The sequence below is a fragment of the Etheostoma cragini genome, chromosome 9 (assembly GCF_013103735.1).
Source record: "Etheostoma cragini isolate CJK2018 chromosome 9, CSU_Ecrag_1.0, whole genome shotgun sequence".
Taxonomy (NCBI): Eukaryota; Metazoa; Chordata; class Actinopteri; order Perciformes; family Percidae; genus Etheostoma; species Etheostoma cragini.
Window position 1 is genome coordinate 5,504,207 of NC_048415.1, and position 26,468 is coordinate 5,530,674.

The 26,468-nt window shown below is 39.3% G+C and overlaps 1 protein-coding gene across 1 annotated transcript in view; it reads left to right on the forward strand.

Moving 5' to 3' along the window:
• LOC117950593 (ephrin type-B receptor 1-like) overlaps positions 1-26,468 on the forward strand; it is an 85,932-nt gene that overhangs the window by 34,318 nt on the left and 25,146 nt on the right. Inside the window, exons 6-10 of the mRNA XM_034881745.1 lie at positions 7,950-8,105; positions 13,181-13,443; positions 15,296-15,371; positions 16,771-16,895; positions 26,147-26,312. Coding sequence (XP_034737636.1) covers positions 7,950-8,105; positions 13,181-13,443; positions 15,296-15,371; positions 16,771-16,895; positions 26,147-26,312 — 786 coding nt within the window. The remainder of the gene's footprint in view (positions 1-7,949; positions 8,106-13,180; positions 13,444-15,295; positions 15,372-16,770; positions 16,896-26,146; positions 26,313-26,468) is intronic.

Genomic DNA, 26,468 nt, shown 5'->3' on the forward strand with positions numbered 1-26,468 from the left:
CTGATGACCTTGCTACAGCAAACACTGTTGCAATGCTGCACACACATTTCATATTGTGTAGCAAAAGCTAACAAGCCGGTTTGGCAGCAAATCAATATCCAGCAAACATGCTTCCAATAATTGACCATATCAAACGTGCTATTACAGCAGGCAATATCTCACAATGCATACACCAAAGAAGGCATCACACAGCATGCTAGAATCCAAAAAGTTTCAGCCTTGAATTTTATATAAAATATGTGCATGTTACAAATATGATATGGATATTATCTTTTGAGCAAATGTGTGCATAGTAAAAAAAAAACAAGCCAAACTGTATGCTCAGTCAATTCTCTAGAAACTGCTAATGTTTTATTGCGAGCCCACGGTGCTCCATATGTTAATATTAGTAGAAGCAGACTTGGGTGAACAAGGCACAGAAATAGCTATTCTATCTTTTTTAGCTCCTTTTTTATATCTGGCCTCCTTCCCCATTTCCTCTCCGAAGTAGTACCCATCATTTCATATTCTGCCTGGAGAGTCTCATCTATTTTTTGTGTGTGTGTATATGTGCTACAGAGCGTGTGCGGGGCCGTGTGAGCATGAGTGTGTGTGATGAACTTTATGTACATATGGTGAAATGATAAGTGAAGCAGCTTCATCCAATGTTAATTAGTTTAGCATGTTCCAGCCAGATAAGTCTCCTGCAAATTAGTCCTGGACTGCCAGAGAGTGTCGAAAAGATAGAGGGGCATCTGGAAGGAAGGAAAGAAGGAAGAGAGGAAGGGAGGGAGGGAGGGAGGAAGAAGGGAAAGAAGGAAAGAAGGAAGGAGAAGAGCCCACTGGAGAGATGGACTGCCAAAAAAATTAAAAATAGGACAGAAAGGTAAAAAACTGTTAGAGATAAAAGAGATAGAGAACACAGAAGGGAAGGGACTGGTGAATGGTATTCTATCTGTCTCCAGTGAAATAAATTAAGTGGTAGTTTTGCCTTTGGTGTCAGTGTTGCTTTTGCACAGAAATAATTTTTTCATAATTGAGTGGGAAGAAGGTAATCCAGACACGATTCATGGGAGACAGGGATTCAAGTTGACAATATTACTGTGAGTTTAGTCTCACTTTGACAAACCTTTCTTCACGGCGCTGCGGAAGAGAGTCTGGCTAGTCCACACAGCATTACCGGGAAGGGAAAAAAACGGTGCTCTGGTTTATAAACATTTCCTTAAACCAATCACAATCATCATGAGTTGCGCTATACACCGGGAAAAGCCATGGGAAGGAACTTGTTTCGGTAGAACATTTTAGTAGCAGTTAGCTGTAGTCCTTATAAATCCAACGGAGTTCAAATTTTTAACACAAAAAAAATGGAAGGTAACGGACGTCTGGCTAAAAAGAATGAAATATGACGCAATCTTGGACGTGGAATGCGTGGATGTAGACTACAGTGATGTTGATCGCATTTCAGAAAGAATTAGATTGCAATTTGTAATTATTAAGGCCTTTGCTGTCAATCTCTAAAGAAAATATTGAGCTTGTACATGTTGCCCTTGAAAACAAAACTAGAAAGTTGATATGGAAAAACATTTTATCACAATAATTTAATGTCATTATAGTTTTCATATCAGTTGATATATTGAATGAATGGAATATTTTTGACAAAATAAATTAGTTTTTTTTTTGAGTGCCCTTAAGCTTGACAACAGAATCTGCAGAGCAAACCTCACCAACAAAAGCATGTGTATGTATTGCCTTTCTGTTTTAAATGACTGTTAAATAATAATAAAAGTATCCTCAACAGCTAGCTGCCGTGCTAACCAGCTGTTAGCACCAACATACTAACTGTCATCGGTTAATCACTGATCTAGCTAGTTACATATTCAAAAAAAGGAAAGCCGTTCCTCCGATCATTTAACTTAACACACATTCGAAAATATCAATTAAATTAAAGACAACATGGCACGGAAACTAGCTTCAAAAAGATATTAAAAAAAACAAGTTATAAGTGGATCTGCGGAGCTCCTACCCCGGTAAGCTGACCAGCTAGTTTTGTGTTATTTATTTTAAGCTGATTGACACTAATGAATCTTTCTGCTTGTCTACTACACTGTTTAGATTGGCGTCGTCACGTGGCAGTGGTCACGTGTTTGATTAAGGTCTATAGCTACAGGCACAGAAATGGCTCATCCTAAGGAAAGCTCATTGTGATGTATTAATGGGGGAAACACTTTGTGATGTTATAGTTAGTTACTACTCGTTCCTGGGGGTGTGACTAATTACTGGCGAGACTTACACTCTGCATACATTAATACTATAGATGGTAAATTAACTTAATTTTTGGCATTTGACAGAGGTTTTCCTTTGTCGATATCCTCATTTTCCATCGTGATCAGTGTTTATATTGTTCATATTGGCCAGGTCTAATTAAATGTAGACAAAAGACAGACTCACTTTCTGTGATGGCATGTCTACGTACACCTGCCTTGTGTGTTCTCTTCAAAGCTTTTTGTGCTTAAACAGTCATTTAAGATGATGTGGGACAGAGTCTGTCCACCAAGCTGGCATCTTTTTGGTGTGCTCTTCTGCCAATCAGCTGATAACAACATGGCAGGAAATTGGACTCACTATTAGAACAGGTGTTTGTGTGTGTGTGTGTGTGTGTGTGTGTGTGTGTGTGTGACACACACACACATACATGGTGTTTATTTTGCACCAAACCAGCATATTGTGCAAACCATCCAGCAAAACTGGCATAACATCAATCTACTGTGTGTGTGTGTGTGTGTGTGTGTGTGTGTGTAAGGTAAACATATTCAAATTGACCCTCACTTCAAATGCAGCACTTCAAATGTCAGCACCACCACTGAATACACAAAAACTACCCCTGATGTGGCCCCCGACAACGCTCTAAGAGATTTTAAAACCTGCAGCCTTTTACCACACACATACGCACACACACACACACACATACGTTACCCTATCATTTCCATAGTTTGTCTGTTTTTATGTTACCATGCGTTCTTTTAATTGTTCGATTTGCGTGATGGGATTTCTGTTTCACTTCATCCTCTTTTGTCCATTCTATCTTGACACAATTGGGTCCATAAGTGTTTGAGAGTTAAAGCAAACACATCTATACTACTTACTTGTGTACCATTAAATTATCTAAATTCGGACATTTCAATAACAAACACTCAACTGTTGCTCCAAGAATGTTACTTTCTGTAACACCAAACAAATGTTAATCGAAAAGCGACCCTTGACATTAAAATGAACTGACAGTACACATTTACACACAAACATTCACAATTGACATAGTTTAAAACCCAGAGTGATAGAGAGACTTGTTGCCATGGTGACACACCCCATGTGTACGAGCAAGGTGAATAAATGACCTTGACAAGCCAGATGTCTATCTGCCTATTCAAGAACTGCACACACACACACACACACACACACAAACACATACACACAGTGAGAGTGAGAGGGTGCCCAACAAAGAGAGAGATTGACGGAAAAGTTGGCATTTGAATGTGTGTATAAATAACAATTACCATGACTTTTCAACCAGCAGTCTTACGCATACTTTGCAACAGGTTTAAAGGGCACGAGACTCTGAGGAGAGCAACATTGGTCAGTTTATTCAGTTGGATGCAGTTGTAGTCCAGTTGAAAACCACCAGAGCCTCTAATACAGTCTTATAGACATTTACTTACTGCAAGTGTTTGGGGGCATTTTTCTGCCTGCATTACAGACAGTCAGAGAGATGACGGGAAATGAGGGATAAAGATCTATAACATAAGTCCCTGGACAGATTCAAAAGGGTTACGTTGCACTTCATGGTGTGCGTCTTAACTTCTTATTTGCTTTTGACTCATAGATCCTGCAATAACTGATTTATTTCTTCATATGTAGCAGAAACAAGCTGTAAGCACAACTTAACATATTATCTTGTATATTATTATTATATTATTAACTCATAACGTTGGTAGGGTGAATGTGTAAACAAACAGTTTCTTTTACCAAGCAACTATCATTTAGAGTCATGTTTCTGGCGCATGTAAGTCTAATATTCATTTAGCTCTGTATTTGGTCTCGACCAACTCCTGAGGGAAATATCTGAGTCTTGAGCTGATAAACTTTCCACTATGTCCACCAGCTAGTCTCTAACTGTGTCTGTCTGCGGTTTGGTACTGGACAGGTAGTGCTGAGTACTGCTGCCTGCTGCAGCCACAAAAATGATGCTATGAGAGCAGTGAGGTTGAACCAAAATAGTAAAATTCAACTTATAAAATTGGTTTTCTCAGAGACTCACAGCCTCCCCCACGCCACGCAGTAAAGAGAGGGCACTTAGACCTAAAAAATGTGTAGTTCACTGATGTTACATAATTGTAAAAGTTGTGTAACGGCTACTCTATGCTATGATTTTGGGGTCAGCGATGTATAAAGTATTTCACAGTTAATACATGCTTGATCAAGTCCTGAAATATGATATGAGGTGTACTTCAAATCTGAGAAGTGAGTAGTTTCTTCAAGCTCTGTGGCTCATGCACAATGTAATATGCAGTAAAACATGGAGGCAGAGAACAGCATCCTCCATTGATGAACGAAAGCAACAGCAAAACTAAAAAAGAACAATATCACATTTGAGAGCGAACACAATAGAGCCGTACTGCAGACATTTCCTTCCACCAGTCAAAAAGCAAGTGAATGTTTGAATTTTAGCACTAAACAGACTACCAGTTCGTTTTGGTTTTTGTTCATCATTATTATTGTTGGCTGAAACAAATATTGAAGTGAATTGAGTGACTTGGTGTCTTTTGGGATTGGTGCCCTATATTGTAGTGTAAAGAGAAGTACTTCCACTCTTGGTTATGGTTAACCAGAGTACAAAGTCACATGATCCTGCAGGGCCCGTGGTGGATGGATGAGATGGTAAAGACATATGGTTCTACCTGTATAGAGGACCCACCTTATTGGTCAACAAAGTTTGGGTTTCCACAAAATGGTTACAAATCTGATATTGTTTTTAACTGCTCTTTAAAGTTAAGTTTCTTATACTGCAATGTAACTTTTTTCATATTCATATTATGTTTTGACTGTTTTAACTTTTTGTATTTTAATCTTTTTAAAGCACTTTGAATTGCCTTGTTGCTAAAATGTGCTATACAAATAAAGCTGCCTTGTCTTGGTGAGTGAAGCAAGTATACCAGCTTTGTCCATGGATCATGTCCATGCTGCATGGACATGCACCATGGACATGATGCATGGAAATGATCCAAATGCTGGTGCCATGAGCACCAGCTGGTGCTCATTTTGAACCCTGACTGCAGAAATAGTGATATTGAGAGGGAAGAATAAAACACATCATTTTCATTGTTCTCCTAATTCTCTCCTCCATTACCCCGTCTTAGTTTTTTTGTTTTTTCGGTTCTCTCTCTTGAACAACATCTGTTTGACCCCTAAACCCTTTAACGTTTGATTAAGTGACACTCCAAGGCTCTTAACTCACTAGCACATTGTCTCATTTACTTCTTTCACTCAATTCATGTTAATATTCCTACTCGCAGTTGGTAAAGACTCCGTAAACGTCTGTTTGTGCAATCCTCTGCCTTCCACCATGAATCTGTGTAACATTTGCTTTTTGTTCTTACAGCATCTAAAGCTACATCTTCGAGATAAAGTGAACATTTATTACAGCGGAGGCAGGAAAAACAAAGTGCTTTAAATTAATCAAACCTGCAGAAAAAGTAACATAAAAAACTAAGTAGTTTTTTCCTTAGCCTTTTGAAAGAGCTTTTGTTTTCATGCTAATTTCTCATTTTACACCTCTCTGTTTACCTTTTTGGCTTTGTATTTTAGCTGTAGTCCTAATTCAGAATGTGTTTGCCCTCACCAAAAAGGCACTAATGAACTTCCATGTGTAGATTACAGGCATGTGTCCTTAACCTGTGATATATTTAACTTCACATGTACATACAACCATGTAATATTTTGTGAATCTAAACTTTTCACCTTTAGCTTTAAACTAGATGTAATACTTAGTTTTGAACTTGCTGTAACTCACACAGTCAGTTGTAGTAGTGCTGCTGTGGTGGCAGCGTTTCTGCACAAATTGGAGTTTTGAAAGATTCAATTGCTAACCTACTTGCAAATGTTTAATGGGTAACCTCAGCTACTGTACTATCAAAATGCCTCAAACAAGAATTGTAATTTACTCTAGCCTGAATGAACATAAACTGTTTCTGCACCTGCAACAGCTGCCAAACTGTCCTTTGGTTTTACTTGAGATTTAAACCTTGAAAACAATAGCATCTGCTCTGAAAGCTTTTTCTGATTTCATCCAGTGCCCTGCTTTGTTTCATATCTGTAAACTGTGGCAAGGACTTTAAAAATTGTGATTTCAAGAGACACACCTTAAAAAACAAAGGTAAAAGAAATATTCCCACCAAAATAAAACTGATCAGAAGCACTATTTCTAACATAATGTGCTTATTTTGTTCAAAGAGCCAGTAAAATATGTGTTGTACATACAGTATGATTCTAGTCTTACATTATATTCAGTTTAAGGTCTAGCTTTATTGGTATTAATTATTTACGCAAAAATAAAAAAAAATGGAACAATTGTTTTGCCAGACCAGCTGGGGAAAAGGGGATGATGCATACATCTTTGGCATCTCAGAAACATATTGTTTTTGGACAGAAACTCTACAAAGAATGGGGTCAATGGGCAGATGGCAGTTCTAAAGGAGGCCAGTAATGGTGATGAGGGAGACCCTTTTTTTTTAATGTGGCCGTTTCCTCAAGCTTCCCCCTAAATGATAAGGTGAGCAATGCACAACACGGAGGTATAACTTACTACTGTAGTGTTGAAAGTTGTGAGGTCATTTTGTAACCGATGGGTTTTGTATACATGATCCAGTGGAGATAACTACAAAGGCTCAGAGATGTGTAAATGCTTTAAAAATAGGTGCTGTTCTTCCTCAAATTTAAAGTGCCCTTATTATGAAAAAACAGTTTTTCAGGGATTTGGGGTGTTATTTTGTGTCTCTGGTGCTTACAAATGCATACAAACATGGAAAAACTATCCACGCTGTTTTGAATAAGAGACGGGTTTCTTCTGCCTTCAGTCTCCGGGTGAGCTGTAAAAAATCTGCACTGCTTTCTACGTCACTAGCCAAGACAAGGTGGCTAAACGCATTCTAGCTCGTTCTCAATGGCAAACCACTGCTACACCACACACTAGTTCACCACAATTTACAAAAGAACTGCTTCCGTGTCCCTGTTCGGCAGGTATTCCTGTATTTCATTCACATTTAATGAACTAAAAGGGATGGCCTTCAAACATGCTACTAAACTATGTAGATAAAAAACAAATCCCCTTAATCTCAATGCAGGAGTGACACCCTGACTCCGACCTCCTTTTTCAGCCTTGTCTTATCTCTGGCGGACTGCAGTGCAAATGACCCAAACCGGTGTATACAAGCTAAACAACAAGATTGTGCTGTTTGCTCAGAACAAGCCGTTCCTGGATGAATCAAAGTTGGATAAAGGGGAACTTTATCTTTTAAGAATTCATGTACGTGTTTCATGTCACAAAGAATATTTTAGTTAATATTTATGGACAGAATCAATTCTGACCCAGATAAAGGAACCAGAGAAATGAAACCATATTATACACCACACATAATCAGTGTGACGCTCAGTTTGTGGTAGTGCACAAAATAGTTTGTTGTGATCGTATCTGAACAAGATAATGTGCTGCAATCCTCAGAAAACACCCTTCAGTGCTCTGTCAAATTACCAGAAATAACTCCACTAGTATACCCTCTTTCTAAAACGTTGCCAATTGTCTTGCAATCCAGACAAACAATAGGTTGACACTTATAGCCTATTTGTCGTGTTTTGTTCTTGTTCAGGAGGCTGAGATATGTATTGTGTTTTATGTCTTCTCTCTCTCTCTCTTTCTTCAGCTTGCCCTCAGGGGACCTTTAAGTCATTCCAGGGTGCTGGGTTATGTCAGCAATGTCCGCTCAACAGTCGCTCCACCATCGAGGCTGCCACAATCTGCAGTTGTCGCAACGGTTATTACCGTGGAGACATGGACAAACCAGAGAACGTGTGCACCAGTGAGTTGGTCTCTCTCAGTCAAACACACACACGCAAACAAAAATACATAGTCTATAAACCTCTCAGTGATGTAGCTGACTATGGTCATGCAGGGCTGGACTCAAGACCACCTTTGTCGAGTCCAAGACAAGTTCAAGACCAGGACTAGTCAAGACCAAGACAAGACAGAGTCCAAAAAGATTTGAGTGCGAGTCAAGGCCGAGTCCAGGACAACAACAAAAAATGTCTTTGTGATTTCTATAACCACATTTGATTATGGCAGAATTGGCTGACATCTTTGTTATAGTGTGTGTTCAGGTGGCCATTGTTTCTACTTCCCTCCAATATTATTATAAACATAATAAAGACACCTGGACTTTGTCAAGTCCAAAAGCCATATTTGGCAACACCAGTGGCAAAGGCTGAAACCAAGTCCAAGCCCAAATACCAGCAAGTCAGACTATAAAAAACCTGTCTTGTGTCTGGACAGCCCTGTGGGAATGTTTCAGGGGCAGTCTTTTGAAGGCAGACTATTGGACTGAAGTTACCAATAGTTGCATATTACATAAATTAAAGTCCAACATCTGCTTTAATTTACCATTACAACCCTAATTTCATGCGCCTCATTCAGAGCGAGTGTGCCGCAATGTTCCCGTCCTTGTTTGGGGATTTGGGGAGCTGTAAGTAATAACACTGCCACACTCCTCAGGCTTTCCATTGAAGTGAATATGTGTTTAGTGTGTCGAAGAGGCTATATTGCTATGCAAGACGAGGCACAGAGTTTGAAAAACGCTGCCTCTGTGTTCCACAGAGAGATGGTATAAGTAGGTTGAGACATGAATCATTTTGGACTGTCTCTGTAGCTAGTCTAAAACTGTGAAACTGTGTGTGTGTGTGTTTGTGTATATCCTGGTGACCTGGATACAGCTTCATGTTTGTTTTAAGGCTAGAAAAGCTCTTATTCATTTAGTGGATCATTATTTTTCTGTTTTACATTCATGAATGAATTTGCAACATTCTTCCTGGATAACCAGACCGGAGATGGCGCAAGGGTAGGCAAATATCTTCTGAAATATGCAGCCAATATCATGCTTATTCTACCAGTCCACATCTTGTGAGGCAGACTATATTAAAGGTAACGCAAAAACTGTGGAATTTTCTTTCAGCGTATTAAATGCATCATGGCTGTGAATATTGTCCAGGGGCTACTTTTAAGATAAGATTAGATATACTGTATTGTCTTGGGCTCCAAGTTGCTGCATCACACAAGACACTTGCCAGCAATGTCAAAATGCACTTATTCACGCATGTCATACACGCATAGAACATAGATCCCTTTTTTGACAGTTTCCGATGATTAGATGGAATCAATAGTAGTTCATCTTTTGATTTAATGCAAACATGACTTACTTTATCTATCTACTTGGTTTGCTTTGTGCTCACCCTCCCCCTAAACAAACCACACCGGAAGCAAAACCTTTCAGGAAGATTTGGTCCCGTTTCCCAGGAGGTCAACTGATAGCTTCCTCTCCTGTCTATATAAACCGAACTAAAAGGTTAAATGCACCAGACATAGTTGTGAAAGTAGCCTTAGAGGCTTTGTCCATGGTCAAATAGTGACATAATGATCCATGAAAACATCCATGGAGACAACAAATTAAGTGATTTGTCACCCACAGATTTCATTATTTAAATTAAAACTTATTATCATTATTATTATTATTATTATTAGTAGTAGTAGTAGTAGTAGTAGTAGTAGTAGTAGTAGTAGTAGTTGTAGTATTATATATTGTTGGGGCTTGATATTGTAATCAAACTCTGTTGCTACTGATCAACTATTGCAGTATATTACAGAGGGAAAATAAAAAAGGATTTGGCGATGGTGAGAGACAATTTCTAGGGTTAACCTACTCTGTCAGCAGAGGAAGCACATGAAAAGCCTTACCTCAAACAAGCGGCAGCACACTCTCGAATTGATGCTGACAGAAGAAGAAAAATCAACTTTCCCAGTGAAAGGGTGTCAGGTGTCAACCTGCTCATCCTACACAGCTTTGTGAATTACCTTGGTACGCTCATTCAAAGGCTAAAACAAATTGAGTCACAAGTTGTTGTTTTTTAAACACAACAGCAATGAAGAAAAAGAGTGACAACTCTGAAAAACTGTGGTATATATAAGTATATAATAATAATAAAGAATAAGAAGAAGAAGATCAGATTTAAAATCAGATCAGATGAATTAGGTAGTAAGTAAGTAAACTTTATTTATGTGACACCTTTCACAGACAAGAGGGGTCACAAAGTGTTTTACAGTAAAAACAAAGAAAACCAATCCAGAGCTGATCCTGTAATGCCTACGGTTGTTTTCAGTCTATCAATCAGAGTGCAGTAACAACAGTATCAAACGCTGCACTGAGATCTAATAGGACCAGCAGAGAACAGTTACCTCCATCAGCAGCCATCAAAATATCATTAGAGACCTTAAAGAGAGTAGTCTCAGTTGAATGTTTTTTACGAAAGCCAGACTGAAACTTATCAAAGATAACATGAGAATCCAAAACAATATTTAGCTGGTTTGCAACAACCTTAACTAAAATAGAAACCGAGTGAGCGTGCCTTGAGTGGAGAGGATAGTTGTCTGACATTTAATCATTCCCTCAACTGGCCTCATGGGCTGCTAAGGTGTGTGTGTGTGTGTGTGTGTATGTATTTTTGAGGTGTATTTTGTGTATAGATCAGATTTATGCTGTGAAAGCCACTTACAACATAGTGATGAAGCTCAGAGTGGGATTGGGGACTGCTGAACAGATCACTCTTTGAGGTGAAGCCATTTCTTTTGTTGCAGCAGTAAAAATGGTCAATTGAAAGCTGCAGAGAGCAGAACTTACACACACATGTTTGTGTGTTACATTCAAGCCCTTGACAAACAAGTTTACTTAATGCTGATTAATTCAATCCCCATCAGGGAAAGCGATCTGTATTTTACAGAGTTGTGGTGTCTGTGGCCACTTTCTAGGCAGCAGCTAGGAGTTTGTTGGAAGCTGTGGCGGCTACCACCTTATACAACATCATAGGGGTTTATATACAGAATAGAAGGCAAAATTGTTAATTGCTAGCATTACTTTTTTTGTAGTGTTAAAAGAGACACTTAGCTTTTGCTCTGCAGTAAAGTCAATGAGTAGCTATTAGGCGTGATGTGCAACACATTAACACATTACTTTAACTTACTGTAGTTGAAGCTTGGTTTTCCTTCATAAGTAAATAGGGGTAACATTCTTTTTGCTATAATACACTTTTCTGTGATGGAAAATAGTCTACATTTTTGCCATAGACAATTACCAATTCTAACGACTCCAAATCTCTGCCTTTTCTTTCCCTCTGCCCCCATTTGCTCTGATAGACTTGAGAAATGCAGCAAAAAATCCTACCTGCAGGCGTACATCATACATCCACACATCATCACAGTAAACACACAAGATCCTATCCTATCCAAAATATTAACCTTTTATATTTGTAATCCCATAAAGAAGGCTACCCCCAAGTATGGTTGACACAAGTTTAGTAGCTGTGACTGTCCTCCCTTTGCCGTACCTGAAGTTGCAGCATTTTGGATGCAGTCTGTAGAACTTGCTATCCAGATTAAATCAAAATGTTGTGAATATCTGTGTCAATTATAATAATATTAAATTTTATTTAAAGGTGCCTTTCTCGGCACTCAAGGACGCTGATTGTGAGTATATTTATGAATGCTCAGATTCTCTCTCAATAGGGATGTTTCTAAAATGGTGCTGCTTTAAATTTTCAACCTGTCACTGATTGTTAGCACTTTGATTCTGCAGCCAGGCTGTAATACACACATACATACTGCATGCATATTCCACAGGGCCATCTCAGACGTTTCTTAGGACTCTGATGATTAAACATATTTCGACATGTAGTAGGAGTGTGTCTGTGTGTGTGGCACAGGGGTTTTGATGCGGGAATAGTCAAGGACAAGTGAACGTGCTAGGTTTAACCTTGTGAAAACTCTGGGTGTGCTTTTAGGACTCAATAGAACACGCTAAAAGCCCAAGTTTTTCCTTGGATCAAAGAGATGAGCTGACAGAAAAGAGAGAGAACCAGCAAGAGAGAGAAGCTGGCCGACTAAAGAGTGACAGGAAAAACTATTCTCTTGCTGGCAGTGAGCTGTTAGGTCACCTTCTGGCTGTTAGAGACAAGAGTTGGCTCAATTCCTGATATCTGTACCAGCAATACTGCTTGGAAACTTCAACTGGCGGTTCAATTTCAATTTGATTTTATTTATAATTTCAAATCAAAACAGAAGTTATCTCAGGACACTTTAGATAGAGTAGGTTCAGGACATGCTGCAATGTACAGAGACCCAACAATTCTCCAAAGAGGAAAACATTTAACATGCAGAAACCTTGAACAGAGCTTGGCTCTAGGTTGGCGGTCATCTGCCTCGTTCAGTTAGGCGATGGTGTCCTCTTATTCACTGGTCAGTGTGCCCAAAACTTCTTTTTTGACATGGGAACTCACTCTAAGTTAAGATGTGATTTGTCTCTTTTTCTGTGGCAGTGAGTGTTTACCTCTGTCGTACTTTAATGCAGATTATAATCCTGGCAAACAAGGTGAAGCAAAGGTTCTTCTAATGATGTTCTTATAAAGTTCTTTTCTGTTCCCGCCCCCCAGGGGTGTATTCTGCTAAATCACATCTTGTGTTTTGTATGTAAAACAGGGTTGCAACTAATGGTTATTGCCAGTATTCATTAATCTTCAAAACCTTTGTCTTGATAAAAGGTGGAGTCAGCGATTCTAATGCGATACACACCGGTTGCTGTGATGCTCTGCCTGCTTAGCTATAACATACTAGACATCCTGTGATAATACAAAACATATCCATATGCAAGTCATTAGTAGGCACTGCTTTATTAAAAATAACATTTTATTTTCTCAAGTCCCTAAAATAATGAAATTTGATTTCATCCATGTGTGGAGCATTATTAGCTCTGAATTGACAGACTCTGAAAAGAAAAAACTGGAAATATGTAGTTAAAAAAAAAGTCAATCCCTTAACCTTCTCATTGTCTTCCTCTAGGTGTTCCTTCAGCCCCGCGCAACGTGGTCTCAGTCGTCAACCAGACATCGGTGCAGCTGGAGTGGCACCCCCCACGTGACACCGGGCACCGGGACGACATGTCGTACAACGTTTTGTGCCGCCGGTGCCACAGCAGCGAGCGCCGGGCATGTCAGCCATGTGACGACAGCGTAGTATTTGTTTCAGACAAGCAAGGGTTAAAGGAAACGAGGGTGGAGATCAGCAAGCTGCGGGCCCACACACCTTACACCTTCGAAATACAGGTTTGTCCACTGAGCAGGGAGAAGTTTATTCAGCATGCTGTTTAGTGTTGAAACAATATCTTTATTTTTAGTATCACACGCTAACTGTTTTTAGGCTTGAGAGGTGTCTTGAAAAATAGTTTTTCCTTTCTGTTGTTAAACAGTAGATGAACTTCGATGGCTACCTAGAATCACATCAGAAAATGTATCCAAAGTGTATCAAAGATCTTTAAGAAACTTCACATCCACTCCCTTTCTGCTGATTTGTACAGAGTTTCTTCTCAACATCCATGGCTACATACGTGATTCTTCATAACACTGTTGCCTACTCATAGCTCTAAAGCTATGCAACAAGCCCAGTTTTGACAAAAAGACCATGCCAATCCTCAAGGTTGTCATTGGAATCCATTGTGACTGTGAATACAGGAAATCTACAACTGCTACCCTCCACAAAGAAGCAAATAACAAACCTTAAAAAGCCACCCTTAAAGCCTACAGACGTAGAGTATTTCAGCAGAGAATTTCTTTTATAATTCACACCACTGGTTACACAATGTTGAAGACTTACTTACTTACACTTACATTAAAATTTAACCTTTTACAAAGTTGTACTACTGTTAACAATACAAAGTTTTCCCTCAAAAATTTACAACATAAAACACAAAACAAAAAACAACCTTGGTGCTTAGTGTGTTGTCAACTCTTAATATGTAAAAAGCTGCTATATTCACTGTGGTGCTCAAGGTTACTAAGGCTACGTAGGCTCGCCAACATGGAGGCTTTTATGCACAATTTCCGGTTATGTCATGTTCACTCAAACCACAAGGACACCCTGATACCTATAAAGCCACCATGATGGTGGACCCTCAATCTTTTGCTATTGGCCGCCTTTACCGTCAAGGCTGGTTGTCTAAATAAAGGTCATCTGCATTTTAATAGTTAACGGGAGGAAGAGTGTTACCTTCTTCCCCCATTCAGTCCTCTGTTGTGAAATCTCATATAATCTAAATGTGGCCAACGCTTTATCAAAGTCCAGTGAACCTATTAATAATAAAATATGATTTTTGTAGGAATACAACACATGGGTTATGATTGTTTTATAAATCTACTTAATAAAGTTTTTTAAATCTACTCAATAATGTGGCCTATCCATCTTAAAAGCAGTCTGTTGGACAGATGGACAAATCAATAATGGAGTATGAATGAATGTCCAAAACACTGACCCGATGAAAGTATTGATTGTAATGTGATGTGTTTACTGAAGGCAGCCACCATTAAAGACAGAGCTGAATATCCATTGAGATATCCATCTATTCTTTCTCCATCCATCCATTTTTTGACTAAACTGTCATTTTTTAATCCTCAGAAACTCAAAAATAAAATGTGAAATGATAAAGAAACACACAGAACTATATAGAGCTAGAGAATTGGAGTAAGCCATTAAGCTAGCGTCACCAATTACCATGCCTTTGTTTAATGATTTGCTGTGACTGAAGACATTGATTCAACCGTCAAAATGATTAACTGAGCTCATGACAAACAATATGTGGCAGCTAATTAGGCGGTGTTTAAAACACACTCAGAACCTGTTAATTGTGTCTTCGTTGGTGAGATGAGAAAGATGGTTTGACTTAAAAAAATCACCAAAACGAAAACCATGTCCTTGTTGCTGATAATTGACTGTGTGTTGAATTCCTTCCCCGAACAATGATTGTCCAATAATAGCTTAGCAACCGTAACTCAGTAAGGCAGGTCTTGAAACACTCTATATACATAGTTTTATTTAGAAGGCTTGACAGGCCTAACAACAGTAGCTATACGGGTTAATGTTTGTAAGGTGGAATAGCTGACCATTACACTTTTTACTCTACAGGCAGTAAACGGCGTCTCCAACAAGAGCCCTTATCCCGCCCAGCAACTGTCAATCAACATTACAACCAATCAGGCTGGTGAGTGGGGAGTGCAAAAGGTGTGTGTGTGTGTGTGTGTGTGTGTGTGTGGGTGTGTGTGTGTGTGTGTGTGTGTGTGTGTGTGTGTGTGTGTGTGTGTGTGTGTGTGTGTGTGTGTGTGTGTGTGTGTGTGTGTGTGTGTGTGTGTGTGTGTGTGTGTGTGTGTGTGTGTGTCCATACCCTGGGGGACAGTGGATTATGAGAGGGAGGGATGGCTAGGGGGATAAAGGAAATTGAGCTACGGCTTTTTAATTCATAAAACATGTTATAAGCTTGTCATTTCGCTCCCTCTGTCTCTCTTTCTCTGTTCCCTTCTCTGTCTTCCCTGCACATCCACAGCTTTCGTGCTCTTTTCCCTCTTTCCCTCTGCCTCTCTCTCTGTTCTCTTTTTCTTGCCTTTATCCCCTCCCTGCCCTCCCCTCGCTCTGTCTCTGACAGTGTAATTCTTAAAGACTATAAAGTGAGCAGAGTTACTGCTTCATCAATACTTTATAGAGACAGACACAAGTGATATTTCCACCGTTACCCAGATTTAGATTTAAAGGCTGCTTTGCTCGGATGGAAAACACATCATTTACCTCATCTAGAGCAACCCAGGGTCATTCCTAATCGAAACATGATCCATTGTCACCGTGCCGCTTTCTGAGCGTTACCGCTGCCGGATGCAAAACTCTCTTATCCCCGAAATCTTTTAGTACTCAACAAAAACTGATTTATTTTCCGGTTGACTGCACTGAGGGGTTTAAATTATGCAATAGGTTTTAGCGTATGTCATGGGACCTTAGGTTATGAAACTCCCATAATATATAGAAAACCCTGTCAAATGTCAATTGTGTCAATATTTAAAATGACTGAGGTTTTTAGGTGACAGCTAACTCACGCTGTAAAATTATGGCAACAGAGGAAGTATTTGGCGCATGAAGTATCACAGCATTTACTGAGGATCATTGCAGTCCTCTGATGTCCTGATAAGTCAGCTGTGTAAGATGCACACCTTCTGAATTTATTTGAATTCCTTCTTCTCTTTACTGTATGTGCTGTCAAGTGAAGTACAAATGATGAAAACCATCTCATAAAAAGATCTGGGAGGCAGAACCATGAAATACCTTATAGCCAAGAGCTTCTGGTTTGTAAAATTATGGGTAAAAATGCATTGCAGACATAACTCTTTGTTCCCCATCAGTGACAAGTGCAGTAATTTGTTTTCATGAGCCTGGATGAGATAACATTTTTCTCCTTTGGGTGTAAATAATCTTTGGCAATATGTCATTACATGAGACACTATATTTACATATTTATGGAGTTTAAGCATGCTTGCGACTCTCTTAACTGCATAATTGATTGTGTATACTTGTGTGTCGGTGTGTGTGTGTGTGTGTTTGTGTTCGTGCTTTAACAGCTCCCTCTGTAGTTCCCATAATGCACCAAGTGAGCTCAACAAGCCGCAGTTTCTCGTTGTCATGGCCACCGCCCGAACAGCCCAACGGAATTATCCTCGACTACGAGATACGATACTTTGACAAGGTAGAGTGGGATGATAAATGTGTGTGTGTGTGTGTGTGTGTGTGTGTGTGTGTGTGTGTGTATGACCGTGCGTGCGCGCGTGCATGTCTGTCTCTATCATAGACTGTGTTGTGGTCACAGACAGAAATCTATTAGAGTCGATCAAACAGGGGAATCAATATCAACTACATCTAAGTCATCTATTACTGAGAAGCAGCAACAGTCTCACTGCTTCTCAAATACTTTAGCTTACAAGTAATACTCCTGCACACTGTCTCACTATAGCTGGAATGTTTATTTGGGGTTTTTAGGTAGGTTACATAAGAAAGAAGTCACAGCAGTTTATCCTTTATTCATAGATAAATTGGTAAACCAATAAGAGGACTACAAAAAATTAGGTCAGTTGGTGAATGAAACACATTGAGGATATATAGCGATTTCCAAGGTATTTAGATAAAGAAGGTATTTTTATTAAAGAATTGTTTAACATTTTGGCAAAAACTCGTCTTTTAGTTGCTGCCCACTGGAGCACCTATCATGATTCATGTAAACATGGATATTTATTTTTTAATTTTTGTTTAGGTATTGAAGCAAATAACTAAACATATTAACTGACTACATTACTAGTAAGTAATGTTACTACTAGTAATTTCCACTGTTAGACGTTATCATCACACATGGAAACGCAAAACAGTGACACCATAAGTGTGTTTACACAGACACGAGTATGCCAGTTATGATTGGGTTTTTGAAGTATCCCGTTTTTATGTTTGAACATGTGGACACGATATCCCAATTTTAGAAACCAGAATATGCTAGCTAAATTGCAGGAATGTCTGTCTGTGTGTTATACACATATCTCTCGGCCTGTTAGTCCAATGGATTTTAAACTTGAGAGGTGTCTTGCTACAGGCATGGGTACCTGCAGTGCCAAGTTTGACATGGTTTGGATTAGAAATGCAAAATATATTTTCAAATATTGCATAAATTGGTAAAAGAAGCACACATTGGCTTTTCCGCTCTAGCCGCTGACCAATTCCTCTCTCACACTGCTCAATTATAGAGCACAGCCCCCGATTTGACACAGAGAGGGTCGAAGAAAGCAGCGGAGCTTTGGCAGCTACAATGTGAAATACACCTCTGACCCACAAAAATGTTGTAAAGATGACTTTGAATAAACAAGCAATAATTCTCGAATTTAAGGAAGTTTCAGAATCCCACACATTGAAAGCACAACCAGCTCCAGACCACAAGTGGCAAACAGAGTGGGATGCCACTTAAAGGCTACCGTTTTCAATGTTAGCTACATGACTGCTGGTTATACCAAACTAACTTTTCTTTACTTTCCTGGAGCACGAGCTGATAGCTGAAAGGAACATCGCAACTGTAAAAAAAGGAGTTCTACTTTTCCATGTCTATGTTTTTGCTAAGAGGAAACTCAATAAAAAAGACATTGTCACCACTAAATAAAACCAAAAACCAGACACTACATAGTATTAAGTTGCTGTGAGCTGTAGCCTACATTCACCACTTTTAACCAGAGGCAGAATATAAAGTCATCTCAGAGATTATTCCTTCACACGGCTGTGCAATGCGTGAAAATCTCAGAGCTGAACCGGGCAGACACAGCACTTTTCATCAGACTCACCCCAGGTTAATTAAGTTTACTGCTAACTAATAACATTACCATTGCCAAAATACCCCCGCGAATCAAATCCCCTACTTCACTGTTAACCGTCAAGCCAATAAACCTGTATGGAAATTAACTCCGCTGAAATGTTAAATTAGTAAGTGATCATACAACACGAGACAACACCGTCTCTCTCTCTCTCTCTCTCTGCACACACACAGGCCGGGTGGGCAGCGGACTGCCATGAGTCCATGAGGCTAATGTCTGATTACTCCACGTTTCCATTGTGATATTTTGTGATTACATTCTGAATCTGCAATGTTCCCTGCCAGGTGAATCAGTAAGTTAGTACTAGGGTAAAAAGTAAAGTTGCATATTAAGTGATTTGGGGTCCTTCTGTAAGCAGTTTTGGGCAAAAATTTGGTTTTGGTGAATTCCACAAGCAGCACACACAGGCCAAGCAATTGGCCCGTTCCAAACAGGCATATTTTCAACTGGCACTGCACTAGTCTTATCAAAACCAGGTTAAGCCTTATAACCAGAAAACCCATGTGTAAACACACTAAATGACAGATGAGTGTTTGAGTGTGTGAGATGTGTTTGTTTTGTTTGTATGTGTCATTCACCACAATGTCTCTCAAAAGAATAATGATTAATCAATAATGTATTATTCTTGTAATATTCCTATTGTTATTATAATACATTTTATATATCACTTCCTGTCACCTACCACAAATACTTCGTTACTAAAAAAGTTATTATTATTATTAGTAGTAGTTCAGAGGCTGGCATGTGTTCAATGCTGCTCCTTATGGACAGGACATGATGATTAATGAAAGGCAACTAAAGGCGGAAACGTGCTGACATGCTTCTAAGATATACAATTTGTGACAATGATGTATGTTCTCTCTCACTTGTGCTCGGCATGTGTAAAAGTGATGGGTTTGTGCATCTTCTATACAATATTATTTCCTAATAAGTCTGGATTGATCCGAGAGCCACAGTGTATATTTCATGGAGCCCGTTGTCACACTGACAGGGTTTTACAGTGATACAGTGCCTCTCTTTATTCCAGTAATTGTAGTCATGCAGCAAAAATGAGCATCTATTAATTAATAAGTGGCTACATTGGAATCCCGTCAAACTGTAAGACTACATCAATTTTTTCAAAGTTTCTTCCGTGAACAACCGATGTAGTTTGAGGGCCCGTAGTTTCATAAGCTGTAACAAACTATGTGGAATCAATTAAAATCTGTGGGCTCTGGAAGATCCAATTATACCCGTTTAATTGGTCAAGTAACTCATCTTGTGTGTTGTGTGCACACCACTCGTTGCTTTGATTGTTAGAAGAAACAGAGCCTCATGGACAGTGATATAGACAAACATAAATTAGACCAAAACAAAAGGGGAAAAAACTACTCTCACCATCCTAGTTAAATCATTAAATATATTTTATGATTACAGGAGCTAAATCTACATTTTTATAGCCATTCCAAATGAACATAATCACATCACAAGACTTTTTAATTTTCTCAATAATATAATGACAAGTTTTTACAGCTTGCATGCAGTTTTTCACTTTAGGCTCTTCATGTGGATGACATTCCAAGTCATATGGTGAGGAATGTGACAGTGTTTGTGGATTGCAGTCGCTTACATTGCTGCATTGTTCATTGGGTGAGCTTATGTCCAAGAGTCATCTCCCCTTAGCTGTTTATGTGGCCTTCAAGTCTCTATGTGGTCTTTGATGTATTGATACTGTATGTGCTAGAAGACTTCATAGACCACCATTTTTTTATACGCACCTTCATTTATGAAGGTTAAGTCTTTCCTCCCAAAGAGATGGACTCCCCACAGTATTGCATCTCAGCAGGAAACCGTCCATTCATCAAGGCTTGGATGTTGAAGAGCTCTCTGTTCCAGGCAGTTGGGGTTGAATGCAAAAAAGAGATATCCACAGTGATAATTTGTATTCTCTTTGCCATCACCAATGATCAGCAGTAGGCCTGCACAATTCGGGGAAAAATTAATCATGATTTTTTTAGCTTAGAATTGATATAACCCTTCTCTGCCACAATTTTTTTCTCACAGTTTAATGTTTTAGTTAATGTCCTTTAACTAAACTTATTGGTAGTTGGCTTTATCCTTCCCACTCTGGATCATTGTGCAAGAGGCCTTTCCACTAATTCTGCATCCAACCATTATTTTATTACTTATCCGGGGCTGGTCAAAGTAGTCCAGATCTATCTCTTCCCAGGGCATCCCAAGGCTTTCCCAAGCCAGATGAGATAAACAATCCCTCTAGCATGTTCTAGCTCTTCTCCGTGGGCCTCCCACCAGTTTGACCTGCCAAGAAAAGAAAACCTCAAAGATGAGGTGCCCAGGATCCATCAGAGGCCCAAACCATCTCAACTGGCTCCTTATTGTCAGTGTTAAGCAAACGTGAATAAAAAAGTGAATGTGATGATAAACAACAATGCCATTCCACTGCTTTTGGCTGTTTGTCAAGATCTGTGTATCTCCCAAGCTAAATCACTTAAAGACAAGAAGACCAAAGCACCAATTTATTCTTTACTGGCTGCTGCTGAAGTCAAAACTCCTACTACTCTGCTCTGTGAGGCTGTTTGTCTGAAGCAGTCAAGCCTCCAGCTGTTCTGTAGTGGACAAGGTCCGAACGTGTATGACCTAGCAGACTGAGGCACAAAGCAATTCACTGCCAGAGTCCAATGATCAAACTAGCCTGCATAAAGAATGTCAAACCCGGGGCACCAATAAGGGCCTTTGATTCAAGGGTGAAACTTGCAGGACCTGATTGCTTTCTCATCAAAGGGTGCTGCTCCAGGACAGAAACAGACTCCAAAGAAAGGACAAACTGTGGCTGCATATCTTCTTTTATTTGTAATTCACTCAGTGGGAAGCAATGCGTTTGGAGGCTGAAAGCTAAATTAAAAGCATATCTATCACCCAAAGCTAAACATAAGAATATCCTCATCTTTTCTGAAGCTGAACCAACAACTGCCAAAACAGAAAGACTTTCACTCCAGACCGATTAAAAAAAACAAAGAGCAAAGCACCTACAAGGGATTTTGTGAGATACACCAAATAGAACAACTTGCCTCCACAGCTCACATTGGATTTCTTGCCATTTAGCTATCCTTTTCATAAAACTGAAGAAAATAGTTGTTGGCATGTTTTTGGGATACCACTGCTAGTCTCCGCACTCAATTTCTTTCTTTTTAATACATACTGTCAGCAAGTTTGTGCTGCCATAACTCACTACAATTTTGAGATGTATTCATAACAACATACTGTAAATGCTCCAGACTGTTGTCAACTTTCTTTCTTATCTATTCTCCTTGATGAAGACACTCAGGCACACTCCTAAAGTCCATGACTCCAGAGGGCTAGCTTACAGATTTCAGTTTTCCAGCACGATGTAGTGTATTACTATAGTTTCACTAAACTGCACAAGGAAAGGAGTAAGTGTGTGTCATTTTTATTGTGGTTGCATCTCTTTGTTGAGTGTGTGCTACGTACTAAATCCTAAGTAAACTAAATACAACACTGACACAACTGTTCATTATATACTGTATGTTCCTATTGTAAACTATTAATACTAGGCATGCCTTAGTGGATGTTGATGCTTTTGATAAATATCCAGCTTTCAACAAAATCAAGAAATAATGTATGTATATGCATTAAGTATGTACAATATCATCTTGGTATCCTACAAAAGTAATGTCATTTTTACCTCACTTACGTTTGTTTTTTAGTCAGACTAGGCTCTTTCTTGTCTTACTCACCTGTTTTAAAGAAGCTACTAAAATGGTCAACACATTCCAATCCAGTGATAATAAAAGCTGGGTTCAAAAAATCCTTAATAATGATTTTCTTTGATAGAATACAATTTTTTTTTTAAGGTAAATAAGTGAAATGCAATTATGCCCTCATCCAAATGCCGTTCATGTGCGTTCCAAAAAATAACTATTGCAGAACTGGCTGTAGTTAAGTTATTAAGTTAAATATTAAGTTTCTAACAGCAGCATGTGTTTTTTGTTGATTTTAATTGCTTAAAATCTTGACATTTCTTGACATTTAACCTTTTGTGATCATGCAAACTGTGACCGTTCTCGCATACAGTAGTGGGACATTGTTTTACCGCCGTAGCACTTCTTAGGAAGGAGCTGAGGTTGAACATATTTTAGAAGACTTCGAATATCGTGTTCAGTAAAAGCCACTGGAATAAAACAGCAACTCATGACATTATGTCACCCAAACCACATGTCAATATGAATATGGCAAAGTTGTACTTTATTCGTTAAGACAACTGCACCGGCATCACACTCAACACTCATGACAATGCCATAGTTTTTAAGTGAAGCTGTTGGTTGAAAACTGCATTTAAAGAATGATAATATTATGTTCATGCTTGAGAGGCCGTCTGAATCTATGAGAAACTGTACACACTAAAATAGGAAACCATCTTAAAGGCTCACGCTGCCAGTGATAATTAAGATTAACATACAACAACAAAAATACATCTCAAGAGGCAGGGGTGCTGCACCTGGGGGCGGGGGTGCTTCTTCCTAAAGTTTGGATAAGATGAATTTCCAGGGAAATATAGATAATAGCAGAGACAGAAAGAGAAAGTTGAGATTCTCCCTCTCGGAGAGCAATTAGAGTGAGTTTAGGACAGAGTGAGAAGAACTGAACTCACTGAGAGATGTACTCGAGCTGCAGTCTGACAGTCACAGATAAAACACTTACTTTGTCAAAATCAGGGCAGCGACTTTACTCAAAGCGTGCCTTATTTGCTGCTGCCTTTTGCTTTAACATTATTTAATATGGAAGCCAATTAAGACCCGTAATCAAAAGTGGGCAGTTAGGTTCTTTCATTGTTACATCTTTATATTTTTCTTCCTTGATACATATCTTAAGACGGGAGAACTACTGCATATACACTGTAGACAAGCTATTCACATAAAGTGGCTAATTTTAGCTCATGGCTTTAAGTGTAGAAGTCCTCGGGGAGCAGTTTGATAAGCCCGGAGAGAGAGAAATGACAGTTTCTGCACTGCACCCCACACACACACACACACACACACACAAACACACCCACACCTCTTCCCCTCATAGCCAATAGCCACTCCATAGATAATGACGTTTTAATGTTGTAAATTTGATATGGCATAGGGAGGCAGAATTTCCCCCCACTACTTATCTCTGGCTTCCAGACCTTCCCAGATGGGTTGCCCCCTAACCTTTTCACTGTGGCAAGCCTAGAGACCCCCCCCCCCCTCCCCACAGACACACACACACACTCACATTGACACCCCCAAATCCAAACCTCGCCCTGACACAATACCCCCATTTCTGTGACAATTTCCAAATATAACTCTATCTTGTTCTCTCCTAGGTTTTTTAACACTGCAAACTCTGTGGTTGCCCAAGAGCCATGTACTAATTATGACAGTGGGAATCTAGCTTGTCATAATACAATATCAATTCTGCAGTCCAAATAAATTAGACCCCAATGATGTTAAATACAAACCAAATCCTAATCAAAGTACTGTGGGTTGACAGGAATAACACTAATACATGACAGAAGACAACTCATTTCATAATAGTAATTGGATAGCCACAAGGAAGAACAAAGGGGGTTCAAGACAATCACCGACTCACACTCAATTCAAATCATCTTGAACCCCTTTTTCATTTCTCTTTGTGTCTTTTTTTGATAACCGTCTTTCTTCTGCTCTCTTTCCACCATCAAATCTTAACCTCCTCCATGCTCTTTTCCCTCCTGAACTCTCCTCCTCAAGACTCTGATCTCTCTTCTTCTTCTATTAGCTCTGCTGTCGATCCCTCCACCTCCTTCATCCTCGCGGCATGATTCCCTCCCCCATCCTTTCATGCCATCACCAAACCATATCTGTCGTTCCCTCTGGACCATTTCGATCTTGCTGCAGTAAAACCTTTTTATCTGAAAGAAATGGGTGAGAGGAAGTCGTCGTAAAAAGATAGAGGCCAAAGGGTGTTGCCTCGGGTTTAGAAGATAGGTGTGTTGCCTAATTCCGTCAGGAAAATGACTGGATGGAAAGAGCCTCAAATGCTCTGCTAGATCTTTTTCTAATCTTTTCTAACTAATTAACTGCATCATCACTCTGTTGTTGTTTGAAGGCAATGGAGGTAAGAATGGGTCAAAGAGTCAAAGAGCAACAAGTCAAAGAGGAAGAGTTTTTTATTCACAAAATATGAAGAATGTATTTGTGGAAAAAATGACTGACTGAAAAGAAAACACTATTTTTTCAACTCTAGTGGTGTCTTGCATTGTAAATCGTTTAGGGTTTATGTGCCAAGGCTTTGAATTATGCCCTTTTTTCTTTTTCTCTGTCACTGCTTCAGTAAATGGAATTCTGTTTGTGCTGCACAAAACACAGAATAATTAAATTTAGTAAAATGTTATGGCAACGAGTCTTTCGAGAAACAATGACCCAGTATCTCTACAGAACAACATAAGTGTTCACACCAAAGCCTGAGGATTATCCAGTGTGAATTGTAAAACATTTCTGCAAAGATAACTTGCTGCTATAAATGTATTTTAAGGACAATGGCTAGGTACCACATATAGAGCAAGTTAACACCAGACCTTCAGTTCAATCAGGAGAGACATGTTTGCAGATATGCAAATAAGGTTTATTGTACAGCTCAACAAAATATACAAAGTCTTTGGCGATTAGACTCGATCGCTATACGAATATTTTGTATATACATAAATAGGGGTAGAGAACCATCAGACCCCCCCAATGGAATCTAGACACCGGTGGTAGTGACGATGGAGCCCGAGGACCAGACCGAAGGAGGCTCGGACCGGTTAGCTGGAGTAGATGACTGCAGGTGGAAGGGGGGGTGCACTCTTTGCCTGCAGCGACAGCTGATAGCAAAGGGAGAAACGGAATTATTATTATTATTTTTTTTTTGAAGCAGGGTTTTGACTCTGTGATTGGCCCTTGCATTTTGTGTACGATTCTGATCTGATTTTGATTCTTAAAGTGAACGCCTCAGCTGATTTGAGTTAGGTAGAGCATTGATTAGGAGTGAGGTCTTTTTACACAAAATTTACACTGAGACACATTTCAATCAGAAGAGACTAGTTACAGATAAGCTAGTTTAATTTGAAATCACACATGTCATCCTATTGATGACTTCCATTTCACAAAAAAATACATGTAGTGCCTGTAGGCTTTTACTGTACATTCCTTCAAACCCCTCACTACCTACATGAGTCTGGATGAGCATGGACTTGAACTGCAGCTTGACTGGTTGGCAAAGGCAGTAATTCTATTTTACTGTTGGAAATGGAAAATGACAAAGAATGTGATGAAAACTGGCATCCTGTGATTAATTCAAACTCAATATGTTGCAGTTACAACATGCTGCCAGGCTGTCTGTGGTGTCACATTTTGAAAATAGTGAATGTCTCAGTTTGTAATGTAACATTGGAAGAAATAATCTTCTCTTAGCTGAAGGCCAAAACTGAGTACTAAATTTAGTCTCTCTTAGCCTGAGACTGAAAAGTGTTATCCTCTCACTTGGCTCGCTGCAAAACATATATTCATCTCTCTCTCAACCTCCTCTCTAGTCCCTGTCGTCAGTACTGAACAGTTCAGTGGTCCAGAGCGAAACACCCAATGTTGTTCTGGAGGGTCTGAGGGCGGGGACCGGCTACGTGGTGCAGGTGAGGGCTCGCACTGTGGCCGGCTACGGAGCCTACAGCAAGGAAATGCTCTTCCAAACGCTCACCGACGGTAAGTAGGTGGATGTGTGGGTGGCTGAAGTGTATAAATGTTTGTGTATTTTCAGTCATGAAAAAATGAGCTTTGTAAATTATATTTTGTGTGCATTTTCCCTTCTGGAAATGCTTAATTGTGTGTATTTGAGTAAATAATACCTCTTTTTCCAAT